This window comes from Ornithorhynchus anatinus, chromosome 19 (assembly GCF_004115215.2).
Source record: "Ornithorhynchus anatinus isolate Pmale09 chromosome 19, mOrnAna1.pri.v4, whole genome shotgun sequence".
NCBI lineage: Eukaryota > Metazoa > Chordata > Mammalia > Monotremata > Ornithorhynchidae > Ornithorhynchus > Ornithorhynchus anatinus.
The window spans coordinates 9,236,787-9,259,125 of NC_041746.1; the positions used below are offsets into that span (position 1 = coordinate 9,236,787).

The window sequence follows — 22,339 nt, forward strand, 5'->3', positions numbered from 1 at the left end:
TGGGATTTCATATGCTAACAGCTGTGAAATGGTAAGTCAGGGGCAATAGGAAGCCAATCTCAGGCTCGTGGCTGTTATAGGTATATTATCATTTGATATTTCATTGTATACTGAAATACTTAATCTGCTGTTGAATCCTAATACTTCCCGTTATAGCCTTGTTCTGTCCTTTGCTCCTGCTACTTGAAAATTCGTGTTGACCTGTTTTCCCACATCAGATCGTGAGCTGCTTGAGGGCAGAGGACTACTTCTTGCTTCTGTCGCATTCTCCCCAGTCTTTGGTATTGTTACGTTATTGAGCACTTATCCCCACTCTGAAGTCCAAGGTAAATGTACAGAAGACAGATATATGGAAAGTAGAAATAAGTAATGGAGAAGGGGAGCGTTGAAAAATTCAGCAACCAAACAAAAGAATATTAAATAAGTCCTGGGAAGGGTCGGTCTTCAGACTCATGCGTGCAGCGGGCCACAATCCTTGATTACCCGAGTGACCAGTTAGCCAACCAGTAGTGAATAATGAAATATCAAAAAGCTCAGATAACGTAACAGAATTGGGCAAGAATGTGGGATAGCCAAACTAATCGCCGTCGTTTTTCTGTGCCGTTTTCAGTCCAGCAACAGGAAAACAAGGACCTGGATGATTCATCGAAGGTTAAAGGTCAAAATATAAAAAGGGAATATGGAAAGCAAAGAATATTTTAAAAAATACTTCAAGCACTCTGTGGTGTCTCGTTCAGTCCTTCCTCCTCTGTGCTTGCTCAGTAAATGTCGATGACGTTAATCGTAGATTGAATTGAATTGTCTTTTGGCCTCGGATTCGGTCGTACTTCCTTACTGAGCTCTCTTGGTTTCTAGGTTTCCAAGCTAGACTCAGTCACCTTCAAGGAATGCCTTCAAAGGCCGGCAAAAAAGCTCCAGGAAACCCTTCTGCAAAGGTAGGCATGACTTTCTTTTATAAGTGTCTGAGTTTGGAAGTGATCTTCCATTTCTGTGGACTAAAAGCCACATCCTCATCTTTTATTTCTATCCTAATGTTATAGCTAAAAATAATCCATTTTCTTGTAGGCTGCAAACTGGACCAGTGAGATTCCCCTATAAACCAAATCTTCTATTGCTATTATATTAGTTACCGTTTTGAACATCTGGGGAATGGCATTCGAGGGAACCTGGTTCCTGTCCTCTTACCTGGAGGAATATCCCTGGAGTGAGAACCTGTCTGTTGGAAAGATGGGGATGTTTTTTGCTGGAGGACTGCTATGCTTCCCTTTTAGTCAGAAATTATCCTGATCGGGAAGGGAGTTTTGGAAGCCAATGTAAATCACTATACATACACACTCTCTCTCTCTCTGTCTCTCACGTTCACTCACACACACACGTACATATTTCCCACTTTACTTTGAAAATAAAAGCGTTCCTGTCCTTTTAATGGCCAAGCCCCCTCCAAGACCCGGGATACTAAGAACACTCAGGCCAGACCCAGATATTTCCTAATATTTGTTACGAATGGTTAGAACAAATTGACAGTTTTAAGGGTATAGAGAAAATGTGAAGGCAGAGTATAAAAATGGGTATGTTAAAAAAGCACCCCTGGAAGTTCCCTTGACATTTATGTTTCATTGCTAGAACCAAAGTCAAAGTACATAGCAGTGTATTTTACATGAGCTACGAAATGCATCAGCCCAGAAGACCAAGGTTCATATGTTACAGCCTAAGGGGATGGATGATATATCTTTAGCTCAGACTTCACTAAGAGCCACTACGCCTTTTTGAATAATTTTAATTACACTTTCAAGAAAGTTGAAGTTCTAGACTGATGGGACGGTAAAACCACACTGGCCGATCCATGAAACGTAACTTAGGCAGCACCTGCTTGAGCTGTACTCAGCAAGCCAAAGCCAGCCCTTTCCGTCAGAGCTGAATCAACTCCTTTTGAAGTGGGACGTGAGGAAGCGTTCGAAACGAACAAAATGGATGAACCCAACTACAGGCTATTAGAATCTAACTGAAAACTTTCTGTACGATAGAGCCATGTGGAATTCTGTGCCTGAGAGCAGCTGCGTCTACTCTATGTTATTTCCTCTTCCGAAATGCCAGGAATAAGTCGAATCTAAAAAGTTGGGTGCACTTACAGGATTTGGGGGGCAGAATAAAACTCTGCCTTCAGAATTGTAATAGGGATGGGAAGGAAACTAGATAGAGAAATATTCCAGTGTTCGATTGTCTCAGCTGAGCTGCGAATGACTCTCCCCTGGGAACGGCGTTGTCAGTCAGGGTTTTATGTAGGGTGATCCTTTCTAGCAAGTTTTCCCTCAGGGGTTACCTACAAAAAACCGTACAATTTTTTTCTGACAGGAAAGTTCGATTCTTGGCCGTACAGTCAGAGAGCTCCCACTGTACACAGGGCACTTTATCGGTAGAGTCTTTGTAATTTAATGAAAGAATAATCCTTTCTACATTGTGTGTGTATGTGTGTATATATAAGAGTCATGTACATTAGAAAAACTGTGTCTTGAAGCTTTCTTGGGCCCTGTTGATTTGGTCTTTGACATGTTTTTGAACTGTTGCCTAAAATATGGCTTGACTGAGAACCTGTGAAAAGTTACTGATACCTTATAACATTTTGCATTTCTAACTGTAATGCTTTGAGTGTTGTTTTGTGTAAGAAATCGACAAAAAGAAGAGATTCTTTTTTAAAGTGCCATTTCAGCGAGGGAATGAAACGGATTCTTGTAGCCTCCCTTATAGAGGATAAGACCTATGGTAGCCCCCAAATCCTCTGTTCCATAAATGGTACTGTGGTTAAAATCGTATTTAAAGCGGCTCATTTGAGTATTCCTGTTAGCGTGTCACTGGAAATGTCTAATGTGGAAAGTCACTCAGTAAGTGAAAAATTGTATTAATTAGTTTGATAGTGTATATTTGATATTGTATATTTTTTGCCATTGTTTATACCGGTGTGTCAAATGAACCATAGTACTGTAAAGCTGAACTTATTTAACATTCTTAAGTGCCAATAGTCAATGCGATCTCATTTTTATATGTATATTTTTATATCATTGTATAGAAACATTGTTAACATTCATCACTTAAAGGGCCAACTTCAGTTAAAAATGGAAAAGAAATTCAAGGTTGAAACTGCATTTTAATTTCAAGCTGAAAACGTTCCGTAAATACAGCGTTCAAAAATATGTAATTATTTTCTCTTCTCAAGAGTTTGTAGAAGCAGTGTAAATCAGTAACTAAAACGTAAAGTCGCCCCATACGGCCTTGAATTTCTTTGTATTTACTCAAGTTGGACTTTTCATGAGAAATTTTAGTGTTTTTGATATTTCTAGATACAGTAATGTATTGTTTGGAAACTGCACGCTGATTTGTATAGTATTCTATGTGCTGTAGCCTGGAAATTCAGATGATTTCTCTTGAATTATATAGAAAAAAAAACTTGTGTAATTTTTTTTCAGAACTTTTAATGAGACACCGTAGACCTTGGCCCATGAACTTTACTTTAGCAATTATGAATCTGATGAATGCTATCTAGTTCTTCGTTTCAGTTCCACCTATTTTTATTTTTGGTTCACTGCTTGCTTGAGCATAGCTGGGATTTGTAGCCCATTTTCTAGGCTTATTTCAATCTCACTCTGGTATTTTATAGGAGCTATTAACAACTGATAGGTTAGCTTCATGGCATTGATGATACATGGCTTAACCAGACTAAAAGCTGCCTTTCCCCTCTAAATTGTAAAAAGGTGATTAATTCTGACCTGATGGAGATAAACTGCGTAAGTGCGTATACAGTGAGACTCGTGTTTTAGGATACAATTGTTTCTTTCTCCGGGTTTTGATTTAAAATTTTACTTAAGATGAGGCCTCCTTCGCTTCTCTCTTTGTACCCTCTCCTGCTCAGTCTGAAAATGTCCCTTTCTAGTTGTTAATTTCTCTAATGGTCTTTTGTAGTAAAGTGGCTAGCCTGTGCAAGGAAGGCAATCATTCAGATTTTTATAATATTAATTTCTCCATACGGTCCCTTGAATTATCTTCTGCTCAGATTTTGGGTATGTGTATCAATAACTAATTAAAGAGAACATGTTTTAAAGCAAATGTACATAATGATGTTTTGTAAACGGAACTTCTGACATCTTAAAATAAGGATCAGAGAGAAGTTAGAATGTTTTTAGAAATGAAAATGAATGTGCTCCGCTCAGTTCATTGAACTGAGTATACTGGTGACATAGTTACATCCATTTTATTGTACCAAGTTTGATGGTTAAACTAGAAAAATGATCCAGGTTCTGTAAAAAAAGGGAGCAGGGAAGTCAAATCTGCACTTGGATGTTGACGTAAAATAAAAATACAGCATTTAAAAACTGTTTTAGTCGGGGAGAAGAAATTGTAACGGTGGGCGTGTTAAACAACCTTTGAACTGGAGTAGAGGTTGGTTGTGTCAGGGTCCGAAGTATTTGACTTATTTTGACTTATAAATCAGTCTGCCTAAGGTTTCAGTGTATTGGCTGTTTGTTTTCAATTGTGCTGGGCTTACCCGTATTTTAACTCTCAGTGACTGATTCAGAGAACACGGCAAATTAACTCTTGACCGTCGTTTTAAGGCCTCTAATCAACTCTCTCCGCCTTATTATCGTTGCTGCTCTCCCACTACATCCCAGCTCTCACGGTTTATTCATCTGCCTACCTACTCACTGGGCCTTGCTCTTATTTCTCTCACCTTTAAACCCTTGCTCTCACTCTCACCCCTCAGCGCTGAAGTATTACCCTACTCCTTTTCCCCCAAAAGTGCTTATGTGCATTTCTTTACTTATGTGCACGTCTTTAAAATCTGTTACCACCCTCATTCTGTTTTATTCTGTAAATTATTTTAGAGTCTGTCTTCCCCTCTATTGCTTGTTTGGTGTAGGGGGGCGGGGGGGGCGACTTCACGGTGGGCTTAAAGTGTATTAAATGTTACTCTTAAAAGTTTTTTTTCTCCCTGCAATGTGAACAGATCTGAAAGAAATGTCCTTAAATGCCAGCAGGATGTATTGTTATTATTACTGTGGTATTTAAGCGCTCACTGTGTGCCGAGCACGGTTCCAAGCGCTGATATAAGTTAGAAGGTGCTACAGCCAGTAAGGCTGCTATACTGGAATAGAATAATGAGGAAGATTGTGGCATCGCCTTTCCCCAAATTCCTTAAATGTAAGCTAGGATGATGAAGAACTTGTCGGAGCGTGATGGCAGCAGAGTGGAGCACTCTTGTGGCTCCAAAGGTTTAAATGGCCTCATCAGTTCATCCCTATTAATATCCCTCTGTGGACCTTCGGAAGACTGGCGGTACCAAAGCTTCAAAAGGTATTTCCTAGAAAGACCCATGGATTATCCTGTAGTGTCCCTAGGCTTCTCCCCTGGGCTGGGACATGGCTTTCTTCTCTCCAGTTTCCTCTCTCTCTCTGGAGGAAACACTGAAGCTGGAAAGGTTTCTTCTGATCTACAGGGAAAGCTTCAGTTCGACACTTTTTATACCCCGGAAGGAGGAGAATTATTTTTCTTCCCACCTTGACAGATGAGGCTTATGTACCCTGTCTGGTACATCGTCTTTTTAAGATATCAGGCAACCCTTGGAAACCATGGAGGATAGTCTGAGGGGGGAGATGTCTTTCTGGTACAGCTTTGGAAGCTTTATAGCTATCTCCCCCCCTCCGATTTCTACAGTGGTGTATCTCTAGTGATGAGTTGATGAGGCCTCACGCCTTTTAGAGAACAAAGGTTTCAGGTGAGTAGCCCTTCTCCCCTGTTTTCTTTGGAAAGTATTGTGTCTCTCATTTATCGGTAAACAATTTTAATTAGGCAAACTTAAGCTGCTTTAAGAGAGAAATGGGTCTTCAGGTTTTCTGAAGCAGTGTAAGTGGAAAAGAGGTCTCGGGCCTATGGGATATCTCCTTCTGTTACCGTTACACTGTAAATCCTTTGTGGGAGAAGCACTATTTCTTATTCGTGATCGTGTGTCTACCCCATGCTTACTACAGTAATCAGCACAGAGTAAGTGCTTAATCAATGCCTTAATAATTGTACCTAACATTTGATTTATCATCTTTCACCTTGTAACTACATCGATAACTTAGGTTTCGTCGACTTCAACGGTTTAGGAAGAAATCGTCAAAAGGTGGAGTTTAGATATGGGCATCTATTAGAATTTGGATTCTGAAATTTTATTGACTGCCCGGTCAACTACCTATCATATGTATCATGTGTTTAAAGTATTCTCCTGCCCTCCCTCTTTATAGTTTCTCCAGTTTGTTCCACTGTACGGTGACTATTTGGGTATCTTCCTGTTGCCCATTCTCCTGTGGCCTCATCTTTTATAATCTTGTCTGGATGCTTCTAGAACTTTTCCTCCAGTACCATCAGATTGCGTACAGCATCTCACTGTGCAGTTTGCTCTGTGAACTTGCATTTGTCGAGAAGCTTGATGTCCTGAGCAGCACACTCTACTGACATACCAAAACTGACATATTACTCTACTGCTTTGCTTTTCAACATATATTTCTTTGTAGCTTGGTATTGCTCATGGGCGATCCTTGCCTGATGCAAGCGTATAAAGCAGTAGTCAAGCTGGTGCTCGCAAGCCTCCCGGGGCTCTAATTCATTCACGGGGCCGCTCACGGTCTGGTTTCATTTTCACTACCACCGGGGCGACAGAGTGTGGCGCGTCACTTGCTACAGCCCTGAGTGCCTGGTTCCCTACCTGTCTCGCTCACTGCCGTCATCTCTGACCCCTCCACCAGAATGCCTGCTCACCGTTTTGATCTGTCACTCCTGGCCACTTGTTGTTTTTGATTTCTGGCTCTTCAGTTCTTGGCTACCCATAGTTAATGAGTGCTTACTGTGTGCAGAGCCCTGTACTAAACATGGGAGAGTACAATACAAAAACCGACACATTCCCTGCCCACAGTCAGCTGTTTGTGGGCAGGCATACCGTGTACTGAATCTGGTGTATTGCGCTCAGCCGAGCTCTTAGTACAGTGTTCTGCACACAGTAAGCGCTCGATAAATACCACCGATTGATAAACTAACTTATTTTCAAAATCATACTCTGATAAATTATCTCTAAAACCAGTTTATGGAGCTGTCGCTCTCATATGATAAGCAGAACTCTTAGATTGCCTCTTTTCAACCAGTCAGTGGTATTTGATTGAGTTCACTGGAATAAAGAAAAAAATAAACAAAATAAAAGTTGGTGTTTCTTGAGGGTGAAAACCCGACAGAATAATGCATCTAGCTAAAAAATACCCTAAAACCCACTTCTTTGATTCAGTTGAACTGAGCTGAAAGATGGCAGTATTCAAAACTATTTCCATTTCCTACCAGTGAATGTGTGATCATTCCCAACACATCCTGATGAAATCTGCTTTATTTTTATTGAACGTAACAGCATAAGAAATGCCATGCTGGTCTGGACCAATGCCATCAGATCCCATTTTGTGTCAAAAACAGTGGTTCGAAAGGAGACTTAGGTTGTAACAGTGTGAACGATGCCTATTTTGATAGCATCTATCCTAGGGAAACGCCTGTGAGCACCCATAATTTTTCACTCTGATATTGCATTACACATCCATTAGCATGAATTCATTTTAACACCCCTTGAAATAATTGATATTGTCTCTCCTTACAATTTCCTGTTGTAACTTATTTTTTATGCTTCCTGCCGTGACAGAAATTATGCCTCGTTGTTAACCTTGAACTTATATGTTTCAGTGATGCCCACTACTTCTGACACTGTGGGGCTTGGTGAAAAACAGTTCTGTGTACGCCCTGCCTAAAGATCGCTTGGTCCGGTCTCACACCATCGTCAATAACAATATCATCATTTGCTGGCCACCTACTGAGTGTAGAGTACTGCAGTAGATGCTCAGAGAATATATAGAAGTAGTAAAGTGATAAGGCCCTGCCCTTAAAGGATTTGCAGTCTATTAGGGAAGACGAGAACATGTAAGACAACAAACATAAAAACTGTGGTATTGGTTAAGCATCTGCTATGCCCTGTACTGAGCAGAGGAGTGAATACAAGATAAGCAGTCCCCTAGAGGGCTCACAGTATTAGTAGGAGGGAGAACGGTACTGAATCCCCACTTTGCAGATGGGAACTGAGGCACAGAGAAGTTTAGTGACTTGCCCAAGGTCACACAGCAGGTAAGTGGAGGAGCTGGGATCATCCAAGTCCTCTGTCTCCCTGGCATGTGCTGTTTCCACTAGGCCACACTGCATGAATTATTATTATTATTATGAAGTTAGAAGTAAAGAGCCCAACAGAATGCATCAGGAAAGAAATACGTGATCATTTCATTCAGACGGCGTGTAAGTTCTGAGGTGGCTGAGTTGATTACATGACCAACACGCTAGAGGGCTTAGACAGGGTACAGATCTCGGAAGAAGTACATATTTAGAAGGCAGGGTCCCTCTCTGCTCTTGTTTTTCTCCCGAGTCAAAAATCCTAATCATTTCAGGTTATTCTTAAATGGAAGCTATCCCATCGACTAAGCATTTTACTTACTGAAGTCTGAACCTTTTCTGTCAGGTTATTCCTAAATTGTGGTGTCCAGAATTGTATCCGGAATTTAAATTATGGACTATAGTGGTAGAATTATGCCATTTGTTCTTACTGTGATCTGTATTAAGCGCTTACATCATCCCAGAGACTGTAGTCCGCACCGGGGTACATACACGGTATACAGTTCACACAGATTGCAGCTCCATCAGACTCTCACAGTCTAAATCGCCGGGGGGGGGACATTTGGGTAAATAGGAATGAGTCGAATTAAAAATAGTAAGAGTAAATTTGAAAGTTCCACCATCCAAAATTCAGAATATTGGAAACAATACATGAGTACTTTGGAGAGAGCGGTCTTCGACCTCTCCATCACTCCAAGCAAATACAGTCCGTAATAACGAAAACGTCCTAAGCGTTAGCAGGTTTTGGGAGATTGGGGAAGCTGACTTCACTCCCATGGTGTCAGACAGGAGCCTACCCCAACCTTTGAAGGTCATTCCTGTGTTTCCCTCCTTCCTCCTTCCCCCTCCCCCTCCCACCTGCAAACCCTGGACCTCTTGGAGACCCCTGCCATGGTGGTATCATCTCCCTCTCATCCTCTCTTCCTGATGGAGAGTGGGACGTATCCCAAGATCCCTTGCCCGAGTTGAGAGCTCAAACTTTACCATCCTTTAAATATTGTTTGGATTCCTCCCCTCACTTCCCAGATGCGTCACTCTACAGAGAGGCCCATCTGCCACATTTCTGTCCACCTTCAGCTCTGTGAGAGAGTCTCGCAATTCCGACCATCGGCACCCCTTACCTAAGTGTTACATTCTGTGAGGAAGATGGGCAATTCCTAGTGTGTGGGGTTCACAGAACGAGAGCAACGGCATGATTAAAATGGTTCGGAGGTTGGTTCAATGCATTCAGAAAGTTAAACGTTAAAGAGATGATCCAAAGTTATGCAATTCACATTGATGAATGCCTCAGAAATATGAAAATGAGAGCCACGACATAATCAGTTGCACCACCTTGTTTTAAATTTTAATGATTCTGTTTCTTCATCTGATAAGCGATAGGATTCTTTATTTCTAAGTAAACTTCCTACTGGTTATTTTAGGGTGGTGCGATCCTTTAGAAAGCCAAATATATTATCTGGGAGTGATGCTTTTTATTTAATTTTATAGTTTTTATTATATCATATATTAAAGATTGCCAAAAATAGAGAAAAATTTAGAAAGCATTTTTGGGTTTGATGGATCACCCCTCTTGAAAGGGAAACAAAACACTAAATATTTCTAATCTCGCATTATTTACCGCATGGGTGGTTAAATGCTACTTTAAGCCTCATAAAATTAAAAGGGAGAAATCTGCCAACTGTAGCAGGAATTGGATTTAGGAAGAGTGGTACAGAGCCAAAATATTGCTACAGAATTAAATGTCAAAAATCTTCTTTAATAGTAGATATATGGTTCACAGTGCCTGGTTATGATTAATACATTTAATCTAAATCACTGAAAGTTGCTCTCTCCTTTTCCATAAAATACAATAGGACACAAATCAGTTTTACTGTAGGTGGATAACAATTGGAAAATAATGCATCTTCCCGCCCAATAAATTGTCAGTTATACCTTTTAACTAAAATCAATTCATCTTTTCAAAATTTATTGCAATTTCTAATAGTAAATCTTCTCAAATGTTTATTCATTTGCTTTTTGATACATTTGTGCCACTTTTGCTATGGTCTGATGTTTTCTCTTTTGATTCATTGTAAATTAGAAAATCTATTTTGAGTCAATTTTCTAGTTAGGAAGTTAAAATCTATAACCCAGGCACTTTTTCAGGCTCCTTTATACATTTTAATACCCTTGAACTTGAACTTAAATGCAATCCAGTAAATTCCTATCAGAAGGCGATTAGGAGACTTTTCACTCTAACTTCTTGACTGAGGGCCAGATTCATAAAATAAGCATTTATGAGGTTGTTAGGGGATTTTTGCCACAGAGCTGTTGCTGCTTCAAAAAGTAAAAAGAGAGTTATTGCAGTGTGCCAATACATATCATTGAGGCACAACCCCATTCAGATATTTAATGGAAATGCCCATTCGAATTAGGAGCCAATCGTGGCCATTCTCATAGTGAGATTATTGGAGTCCCTGTTACTGTTCTTTCTCAGCAGTGTATACCAGTAGAAGTAAGGAAAATATGAAATGACTTAAGCATTGTATCTGCACCTTTAATATTGTTTTCCATTCTTACAGTCCCCCAATCTATTCTTTCAAGGGTTTTTTTTTTTTTTTTAAGGGTTTCAGGTGAGGAAGCGGGGGGTTTCAAAGGAAACACCGTGAAAATAATTAAAAATATCTGGAGTTGCATTGACTTAAGTGCCTACTTTCTTTTGAGACATCGGCATTGGGCGGACTGGGCACTTTCTTCACACTCCTAATGGATCTAGGGTAATGTTTGAATATGAAAATTCAGCAAACATTCAATAATCCATTGTTGCTAATAAGTTTTTGTCATTTACAATCAGGCCGGATGTTCCGCGCTGGCCAAGACAAGTTGTCCAGGCTCTTTCCCTTATCTCCTCTGTCAGTTGTTCTAATGAATGAATACAAATAGTAATCTGTCAGTTTTCTCTAATGGCTTCTGGAACCAACATCTGCTATATGTAGGTCTCATTTTTCCAAGACAAGTGTGGAACTTGATTATAATCATACTTTTCAGAATCAGGATGGTCCATCTTCCTGCGCAGAGAGTTGAATGGGTTGACCTCCATATGAAGGGAACTGCAAGCACCCCTATCTTCTCCAGTGTCTCAATCCCCTCTAGACTGTAAGCTCATTGTGGGCAGGGAAAGTGTCTATCAACTCTGTTATACTGTTCTAGTTTACTCTCCCAAGTCCTTAGTACGGTGCTCGGCACACTAAGCGCCCGATAAACACGATTAATTGATTGAAACAAAGGCATTAACCAGTCAGTTAACCCTATCCCATCCCAGAACCAAACACTGAGCAATATCCAGTCAGAACTCAGGCCTCACTTAGCACTTCTCTCACCACAGCTGCTATAGCCGCAAAGAGAACTTGACCTTATCCTGTGTCGCCCTCATCACTCCCACCCCCCTTTTTTCACTCAGCCTCTTGCTGTCTCTGATTCCCCATACCTTCATTCATTTTCCTAGCCCAAAGCCAGTCTTAATGTGCAGCTTTTAAGGGTGAAGCTGAGTCTCCTGAGGCAGAGTTCAGGAAGGACCCGTGACAATTTGGGGGAGGAGAGCAGTGACCTCAGCAGAAGGTGCCGAGAGATTTGAAGAAAGGCCAAAAGAATGCATTTTTTTCCCCAAAGCCTTTGAATTGACTATTGAATTTTCTACAACAAGAAGGACCTTATCTATTGGTAAATTTTCTTAGTTGATAGCACCTGTGGTGCTATCATGATTGATTTAAGGGGTTAAAATAAAATTTTGGTCGATGGATTAGAATTCATTAATTTTGCTAATTACACAGTGAGAAAAACAGATGTTTTCTTAGGCAAAGATGAGACATTAATTACAGGTCCTAAGCTGTTCATCTAAAAATAGTGTCGGTATGTTTGGTTGACTCTTACCAATCTTACCAATCTTTTCTTTAAAACATATTACTATTTTGGAAATACTAAATTTCCACTCTGAGTTGCAGTAAAGTTGACAATAACTATTGCAACAAGTGAAGTTTAAAGAACAGATGCTTCCTCTCTGCAGTAAAACTGCCTGTTTTTGTTAATTTAGTTAGCCTTGTCTCTCAGAAAAGAAAATGAAAAAGATAAAGCTAGTCACTTAAATGAAATAGAAGTGCCATATCTCCCTTTAAGTGTATGCGAAAATTTGGTAAAATTATTGTTTTAGTGAAAAATTAGTCCATAACTTAAGATGAATTAATAATATATAAATCTGTTTTCTGTTTCTGTGATGCTTCTGAGCTGAGGAAATTCTTAAGTGTTACTCTTTGGGGTGAATTCATTTTAGGAGGAAAATATACATTTGCCTTATTGACGACAACCATCCAAAATTTAAGAATGATTAAATGAAGTATTTGTATTCCTAAGGAATGAAATTAGAATAATATATATTTCTGTGGCATTTGAATTTGAGAGTTTTGATTAGGTATGGCAACTATGATTATAAAAAGTGAAACGAGTACCAGAGTGTTAACCCATATTATGAATACCTGTTCTTCTCCTACTTAGACTGTGATCCCCAAGTGGGACCCGGGCTCTATCCAGCCTAATCTACCCCAGTGCTTAGAAGAGTGCTTGACTCATAATAAATGCCTAACAAATACAATAATGATGACGATGATTGTTATAATTAAGAATGATTCCGTTTCATAATTAAGGGCAGGGAAGAGACTCGCAGACGCTAAAAAATTAAATATTTTGAAACCTTTTTGGTCAAGGATTTCTTTTGCTCAGTAGGTTCCCTCGGACTTTCTTTTAAGTAGAAATTAGCAGGCAATCAGTGCTTCATTTCTACCTGGGAGATGCCAAGTTGCTGGATGCCTGCACTTCTCCCAATCTCTGCCCATATCCTGACTGCAATCCTTAATGAGTCAGAGAGACAAGAGACCCTGGTCCTAATCATTACTCTGCCATTTGCCTGCTGGGTCGCTTCTCCATCCATCGGTTCCACAAGTGTAAAATGGGGATGAAAACTCTTGTTTTCTCTCTCCCTTAGACTCCAAGCCTCATGTGAGACAGGGATAGTTTGTTCTGATTATGGTGCAATCTTGGCACCTAAATACCACAATTATTTTTTTATTATTATTAGAGTTCCTGTCCTAAAAAGGGTAGCCAATATTGGGTTGCTTTGGTTCCTTTTTGTGTTCATTTGAATCTCAGAGGTTTCTACCCAGGGGAGTTGATCATCACTGTTAGCAGATTGGGGCAATATGTCTCAAACTTTTTTTTCTCTTCCCATCGATTTTTCCCAAAGAATTATTTGCACGGGGAGTAGATGTGGGAAAGGAGGCTACTCAGATCTTCACTCATCATTTCCCTTCTGATCCCTGAAGAGTAATTGAAGAAAAACCTAATGTTAGAGATTTAATTATTCATTTTTCCTAGGTCAGAAAAGTAACTAGATCCTCAGCTTCTCCTCTTTATGAGATGAACTCAGTCCTAGAGGTGTGTGTTAGAGGCCACTTTCAAAGCCCAATAGAAGGGCACGATTCTCAATGCTTCCGAAAAGAGGTTTAACCTTGGGGGATGAAAGTCAAGATCCCGAAGGCTTGGATACATGTGGTGTCCCTATTGGCCACTGTTTCTTTTTGGAGGATCTTGAAGAGGCCATTCCTTGTCATTTTATACATAGTCCAAAGGTCCCAAATGGCCTTGACAAAACGGACATTATTCCAGCAGGTGACAAAACTGATGGGTTGCTTTCAGATCTAATAAGGCTGGGCGCAGAACCGGCTATTAGAGGCTCTTCCGGCTGAAGATTAATTGAATACAAATAAAGGAATGCTTTAGGAGTTAAATTGAAAAAAAAAAAAGATTGTAAACTTTATACAGTGCCCATAGCTGGAGAAAGTTAGAACCTTTGACCTCATTTAACCTCCCTAGGATATCTAAAATGGAAAGGATGGATTTGGCGGCGTCTCTGTGAGGAAGAAATCAGTGAAGCCCTTGAAGTTTCTACTGTCCTTTGGCAAGTTGCCTGGCACAGATTCATTCAGAGCAAATTTCATCTAAAGCTTTCTCACCCTCCTTTGTGTCTCCCTTAAATGTGTTTATTCATTGTAGCCTACTTTGTCAGAGGTTGTAATCACTAAGGACTCCAGCCTGATTCATAGTACATGGTTGATTAAAAACTAGCACCCAGCTTGGATGTTTTCAGTCTTTTCAGGGATGAGGGTTCCAGGGTTCAGTCTTCATGCACAAAGAAATTTCTAAAGTCTTTGAACAGTTTTTGACACATAGTAGGCACTTAACAAGTACCATAAAACAAACATTTGATTAGGGAGGCCTACCTTCATTATTTTTTAAAGGCTTATTGCCTCAGTGGTAACTTACAATAAGGTTTAATTTCCAGGGGTAGGAGTTCTTGACATTTTTCATTACTGTTTATTTTTAACCAAATTCATAGCCCTCACGTTTGAAAGAGGACACTATTGACTGATTGTTTTCTCCGTAGAGATGACTGAAAACACTGAAATTGTCCAACAGCCCCTTTCAAACAGCAGCCACCTACTGACTTTCGATTTGCCAGTATGGTAGGTACTGTGTGATTGTTTTGTACAAATTCTGGAGAGCCGTTTAGAGCTGTAGATGGGAAATAGCGGGGTTCACATTTTTCAGTGCCCGGGAAGATGGTGACAAAAATATGAGAGCTGCCCGCACCTGAATTTACAACACTTATTAACAAATTGATAAACTGCACTGCACTTCAAAACCTGGTAGGATAAATCAGATTTTAAACATTTTCATAACGCATATGAAAATCTCTGCTCTTGATGCTTACTCTTCACTTTTTGATTTTATGGTATGTGTTAAGCACTTACTATGGGCAAGACACTACACTGACCACTGGGGTAGATGCAAGCTAATCAGCTTGGATCCAGTCCCTCGTAGAGCTCACAGTCTTAATCCCCATTTTACAAATGAGGTACCTAAGGCCCAGAGAAGTGAAGACACTTATCCAAGGTCACAGAGCAAAATGGTGGAGCCGGGATCATAACCCAGGTCCTTCTGACTTCCGGGCCGGTGGAAGTCAATTTTATATCAAAAATATTTGAGGTCAAAAGTAGGTCAGTAGCAAGTAGTTCTCAACTAACACAAGTTAATGATTTAAACTGTGGTCCCAGATGGGTCATAATTGGAAATGACCTCCATCTAAATTGTGTAAAAATGATTTTTATGATTAAGAAGGGTGGATGAATGCACAACAAGTTCTCTGTTCTGGAAATTGGCTCTAAAACACCTCTGATTTCAAAGTTTGGACTATGCAGAATCAGTCTGTTTTTATTTAAAAAAAGAGTAGCGATAACCTAGAGTCCTGTATAGACCAGATTTTCAGAATCCAAACTGATTAGGCCTGACCTGGGAGAGGAGGGCCCAGTTCGTAATAATAGTGGTATTGGTTAAGCACTTACTCTGTGCTGAATACTTTAGTAAGGGCTGGAGGAGATTCAAGATGATCGAGTTGGACACAGTTCTTGTCCTGCATGGGGCTCACAGTCTGAGTGGGAAGGAAAAGAGGTATTGAATCCCCATTTTACAAAGAGGAAAATGAGCCATAGAGAAATTGCAGGCAAGTGGTGGAGCCAAACGGGAACCCAGGTCTTCTGTCTCACCACTTGTCATAACAGTAATAGTAAGAATTGAGGTATTTGTTAAGCATATGCCATTTTTATGGCACTGTACCTGTGCCAATCATTTCGCCGAGCATTGGGGTAGACACAGTCAGTCAAATTACACACAGTCCTTACTTCTCGTACGGCACATAGTCTAAGAGGGAGAAAGGAGCAGGTATTCAGTCCCCATTTTCCCGCTGAGGATTAGACCCAGATTCTAAGCCTGTCTCCACCACTGTCCTACTAGGTGACTTTGGACAAATCACTCGACCTATCTGCACCTCGGTTTCCTCATCCGAAAAGAGGAAATAAATACGTGTTCTCCTTCCCCCTTGGACTGTGAATTCTATTTTGGAAAGGGACAGTGTTAGATCTGATTATCTTGTATCTACCGAAGCACTTAATTCGTATCACAATTTTTATTATCATGTATGAGTCATGCCAATGAGATACTCTTGACCGTAATTCTTGTTGTAATGCTAAAAGTGTTTAAACATATCTGCCTAGCAAAAGAGTTAAAAAGGCAAGCAGGGGATTTTAGATTTCTGAAGAGATGGTTAGACATTATTAAACGGGCCTTAGACCCTAGAAAAATCATTTTTAGTTAGCAGTATCTTCTCTGCATCTGCCCTCCTGATCCCCAAAATGAGCATCCTCACTGATCCGTTAGGAATGCTGTGATTATTGGGGATTTTTTTAAAAAAATAAATAAAGGGGGGTCAGAACTTTATCTTACCAGCAGATAGGTGGTGCACTGGGAGCAGACTTGCAAGGATTCTGTACTGAAAATTCAACCCATCTGATAGCCACACATTCTTTTCGGTTAACTGTGACTATTGAAGCCAAGTAAAGAAGCCGCAATTCTCTTTAAAAAAGCAAAAGCCCAAATTTGCAAAACATTGTATTAAATATGTACTTTTAGTTTGGCAGCCACTGTCTTAGTCTTGAACACTCCAACTCACCATGCAAACTCTCGATGATTTGTATGTGCTAAGTGCATAGATTTACTGCTGCAGTTTGAACATTTTTAAATTAAAATATATCGCTCATTCTGACTGTATTGATTTACACGTCGCTCCGTCAATATTAAGTCAACTGAATTTTCCAATAAGTTAAAAAGATATGGCAGGGCAGGTTAAATTTACTGAATTTATTTGTTTCTTTTTGTATTTTAGTCTCCGATATGGCATTTAATGATTTAAAATAATATATTTTTCAAATTCTCAGGAAAGACAGAATCTTAATTCACCACAGGTTCTTCATTCTCTCATTATTCATTTGCATTTTGAATTATTTTTTATTCCTATTTGTGACATTTGTGGTCCCTCTTAAATCAGGCTTTTGTAAATTAGCATAAAAGCATATCCCTTTGAACTGATGAAAAGAAATATTTTTCCACTGCCTGAGAATTAAGGTGTACGATAAACTCAGATGTCCAGAGTCATAGGTAACCTACATTCTTCCAGGTAATCCAGAGAGATTGGCATTTACTCGATTCTGGGCACTCCGGAGTGATCGCCACTTTCATTGTTCGGGATAATCCAGAATATCTGACACCAACTTTGTTCCAGGGAATCCGGAAGGATTGGTATCTTCCCTATTTCAGAACATAGATTGTTTTTCCACATATCTGAAGGTCAGGGATATTTGGGTGGCATTACCAGTACATAGGTGAAATGCAAAGGAGGACTTGGGTCAGAAACCAAATACAGGCTACTATCTCAAATCCTGTAGCCCCAGCGCTGCTGGAGGAAACATTTTTATCCCATCTCCACTGAATCCTACCAGCGGCCACTAATTTTTTTCGTACACTGGCATAGGTTAAAAAAGTGTAGATGTCTAAAAAATCTGATGTCTGCTTTTAGGATGTCAGAGACATTGTTGAAATGCCTGAAAACATACAGTAAAATTAATCATTTTAAGACTCTGATTTTGCAGAACGTAACCTGATGCATATTGGCATCTCTTGGCCAGCCAAGAGTAGCTGTTCTTGTCCTTAGGTTGAAAGAAGCACTTGGTCTCGCTGCTTGCTTACCCAAAGAAGGCAGAAGGTGATGTGCGTGAATAGCCAAGTGATGCTACTTTATGTCCTTTGATATACTGAGTAAATGATAATTTTGCATAGGTTTTCAAGTGGACAGAAATCAATCTTTGTCTATTATGTGACATATTAATCTGTGGTGGGGCAGAGAAAGAATCATTTTCCCAGGTGGTTATAAAATTAAAATCTGATTTTGGTCATTCCATTTGTACTTTCTGTAACTCATTATATTAAAAAAGGTTTGGAGTAATTTTGCATATAATATTGTATTTGTTTGGGGGTACATAAGATATTAATGAGCAACTGAAGTTTCATATTGCCAGGCTGAGAAGTTGCTAAAAATGTTTTATTGAACTCTTTACCATTAGCAGAATTCTTCTCCTTATGCTCAGTTCATATTTGAGGATGGCAAATATTCTTAGGAATTTGAATGAGGAATTCAGCTTTGTCCTATTGAAATTGTCTTGGTGGGAGTGTGCTTTTAAAATATTGTCTCATCACTATTTTTAAAAAATCTGTCTCAGGTACTTTTTAGGAGGCTGTGGCAGGTTGCTATTTTGATGTCATTAACCTATCAATTCCATCTTATTGTTCGGCACTTCGCTCTCTATTGTCTTTTGTGAGAATGTAGGAGGGGATCGTTCCACCAGTCAAATTGAATATGTGTTTCTTTGTAGATTGAAATTCAGAAAATATATCCCATTTAGTGTATTTTCCTTTTGTGGAATTCCTTCCCTCCTCTCTTCCTCCCCCCCCCCCCCTTCATTTTGTGAAGCAGAAAACAGAAAGACAGTGCTGTTGCTGGCTGAATACTCAGTCATCTGCTTAATCCTTATCCCTCCGCATTGTCAATACCCATCTAATTCCACTTTAACAACAGTAATTGGCTGATGGAGTAGAAGATATAGATTTGTTTTCCTGATGACTGCTTGACTTTTTTCCTCTGGTAATACTAATAGAATTCCAAATCCTTACTGGTGTGATCATGTCATGAGTAGGTCAACAGTCATGTCAAGGTCCTATTGGAAACCTCATAGCCAACATCTTAATTTAGACTTAGCTATCTTTTTCTCTTGTATGTGCAATTGTAAGCAATTCTTTCATGGCTCCCTCTCATTCCATTATAACAGAATTCATTTAATTCAAAGGATGGTAGTTCTGAATGTGAATTATGTGGCTTACTACTATTCAATAAATACAAAATGAAGAAAGAGATTTCTGGATATGATTAGGAAAAAAAAAATCACTCTATCCATCCCTTAAAAAAAAGGAAAAAGCCAACCTTTTTTTGCCTTTGGTTTTAGCTACATTTAGGTAATTCGTTAACAGGAAATCTGAAAGGTTTAGGGACTTTAAAACCCAGAGGACATGGTGCCGGTTCCTGGCACTATATATCTGACCACCCACATTGGAGGAAAGGAAGAAAATTCCTGGTCTGAGTTCTCCCACTTGCTTTTTATTGTAAATACTTGAAATGATTCCTCCCCTGCCCCAAAATGCATTTTTAGAAGCATTAGTAGCCTAGTGGAAAAAGCCTGGGCCTGGGAATCAGACGACCTGGGTTCTAATCCCAGCTCCACCACTTGACTGCTGTATGACCTTCGGCAAGTAACTTCACTTCTCTGTGCCTCAGTTACCTCATCTGTAAAATAGGGATTAAGACCATGAGCCCTGTGTGGGACAAAGACTGTGTTCAACCCAAATTATCTTGTATCTGCCCCAGTGGTTAGTACACTGCCTGGCACATAGTAAAAACATAACAAATACCATTATTATTATCATTATTATTAATATTATTATTAGCATCATCATCAGTGGTGTTCACTGAGTCGAGTACAATACAACAGAGTCGGTAGACAAATTCCGTTCACACAAATTTTTGATTTTGAAGAGTATTAAAACTTCATCGTAATTTAATTCCCTTCTTTTACCTTCAACAGTCCTCCCCTTTACCTTTCAAGTTTTCTAGTTTCTGACTTTTTAAACATGTCAGTTAGAGTTGAGAGTTGCATAAAAACCTCAATATTGGACATTTTCATTAGCAGACCTGAGCTATGTGCATCAGCTTAAACTATGAAAAGTTAGAAACAATATTAAATGATCTTTGAAAGAGAATTTATATTTAAAGAGTCTGAAACCGATGCTAGAGGACTCAAATGCAGCAGGGATTCTCTCTAAACACTGTAAAATCTGTGCGCTTACACATTTGCATTTTGTTATTGTTATTGCTGAAACTCTTCTTTTCATACTAAATTACCTGAGACACCATTTGTTTTCCTATGTCTAGAAGATACCCATTTGCAGAACAAGGTGTGTATTATCATACTAATAAGATTTTCCAGTCCTGACATTTATTCGTTTGAGAGGTGAAGCTGTTCAAATTGGAGAACACATAAAAATTGGCAATAGTTCTTATCGAGGTACAATTGCTATTAACATTAGTTTGGTATTAAATCTGAACCATACAAAACTTTGATCTGTGAATTTAAAAAATGAAAATATCTTGCTGGTATCTAAGGTTACTTCACTATTTTTGTCTGGGATGGTGCTGTCCAGCAACGGGTGAAACCTTGATGCCTCAAGGTTGCCTGTAGCTAGCAAATGATTTGTGATTTTTTCAAACTTCTACAAGATTTTACCTTTATCATCCAAAACAAAATTTCTGAACATAACCTAGCTAGAGAAAGTCTATTTTCAAGTTTGATCATTATGTTCTTGGATGAATTGGGGGATACTTCCAGTCAAATGCAAAAACTATTAAATAACTTTTTCATAAAATTAAGAGGCTCTACAGTAAAAATAAATGTTGCTACATTACTTTCTTATCAAGCCTAAGGGCCCCCATTTGTGGAGGCAAATCTATTTCAGAGGAAGAACTGGCAGTATTTAGCGGCCAACAATATGGGAGGTAAGTGATCGGGAGGAGTCAGATCACAATTGCAAGTTTCAGAGACGTGGAAAGGTTGCAGTTGGGCTAGAGAGGCTCCTTTCTTCTTTTTGGAGAATGTCGACGCACTTTCCACACTCTTCTCCCCTATTTAAAGATCCTCGTACAAGCAATTCATATAAAATGTTGTATCCTTCCAAAATTAGGCAGAATTTGGCTAATTGCAGTATTTTAATTTTTAAGAATAATCAGAATGTAAGCTTAAGTGGTTTCTTAGTTTCATTATCAGGAGCTGATAATCTAGGTAACGATAGGTAGCAGCCAGTATTGCTGGTTCCAAAGCAGGACAGCTACACATTTTGACACAAAATGAATTACGAAAGAAGACCGATCTGCAATTCAGCTCAACCAGCTAACAGTTGAAACCAGAAGCAATCACCTTGGAATCCTGTAACAAAAAGTGATCCCCTTTTTCTTCCTATGGGCTACATGCAGAGTTAGACAAATCATCTGCTTGTCAGCTCTATCGGTTATCCTACGTAATGAGATGTGGAAAACAGTTCTTGCTTTTCTTTTATCATCACAAAGTTCATCTTTGTTGAAAAAGGCAAAAAAAAAAAAGCCAAAACAAAGTGCTGTTTTGTGGGTATGTGTGCTTGTTTCTAAGTGGGCCAGATGGCTATCGGAGGACATTCATTCTAGGTGGGAAAAGGTGACTTTGAACTTACCATTTCTGCTCAGTTTTAAATGCAGTGAATTTCAAAAGGAATGTCTCTAATTAAAGAGCAGAAAACTCCACTTGTCTTTGCGTGGAATACCTTACACAAAACGCTGGCACTGTGTTTTGCAGGCACTTCCAGGTGACCACAATTATTTTAATGCTTTTAATGCAACTTTCCTCATTTTCGAGCAACAAAGACCTCTCCCAGTATTGCACAGTGGTTAATTCAGAGAAACACAGTGATAGAGGGTTAATTTTGAGTGCACAAAGAGCTATTAGAGGGTAAGGAGAGGACATCTTTTGGATAAGCTTTCAATATGATGAGAACGATAACAGATCTGCCACTAGTGCAAAAAACAACTAATCTCTGAAAGGATTTGACTTTTTAAAAAGTCTCATTTTATTTGTTTATTTAAAAGAGCATGCTTTAGGCATTCGGGTCTTATTTTTTCCAGTGTAGAACACTGTTTCCGTTTGGGGTATCACAATATCAAAAACAATCTCTGTGATATCTCTGGGTAGCTGAGTGGTGAGGTGTTAGGGATTGGCTGTACGCATGAGATTTTTGAAAGTATTTTTTAAACAGATACTAAAATGGACTTTAAAAATACCTGTGTCATGGAACGCTAGGCATCTGGGACATTAGTGGGATGTTCTTCCCCTTTGAGTAGTTTTCATTTATTTAAAAAAAAGGGCCTAAAATGGCACCATCCTTATGGAAAGTGTGTAGCTTTGGTGAGTTACCCCAAAAGACAGTCTCTATGGATAGTTGCTTGCCCCAAATTTCCCAAAGCAAGTGGTGACTGGAAGGTCTCAAACAGTGTTTTTGGATCGGCAAG

At 39.3% G+C, this 22,339-nt stretch overlaps 1 protein-coding gene across 8 annotated transcripts in view; it reads left to right on the forward strand.

The window, feature by feature from the left end:
• Positions 1-22,339, forward strand: part of GPATCH2 (G-patch domain containing 2) — a 112,602-nt gene that overhangs the window by 23,149 nt on the left and 67,114 nt on the right. For 7 of the 8 annotated variants that reach the window (XR_003753658.2, XM_029047061.2, XM_029047062.2 and 4 more), the window contains exon 5: positions 856-935. Coding sequence is in view for 7 of the 8 variants with exons in the window: in XM_029047061.2 (XP_028902894.1) it covers positions 856-935 (80 nt within the window). In the remaining variant the exon portion in view is untranslated. Of the gene's footprint in view, positions 1-855; positions 936-1,065; positions 4,493-22,339 lie in introns of those variants that run through there. The other variant, XM_029047067.2, reaches the window with a different exon arrangement.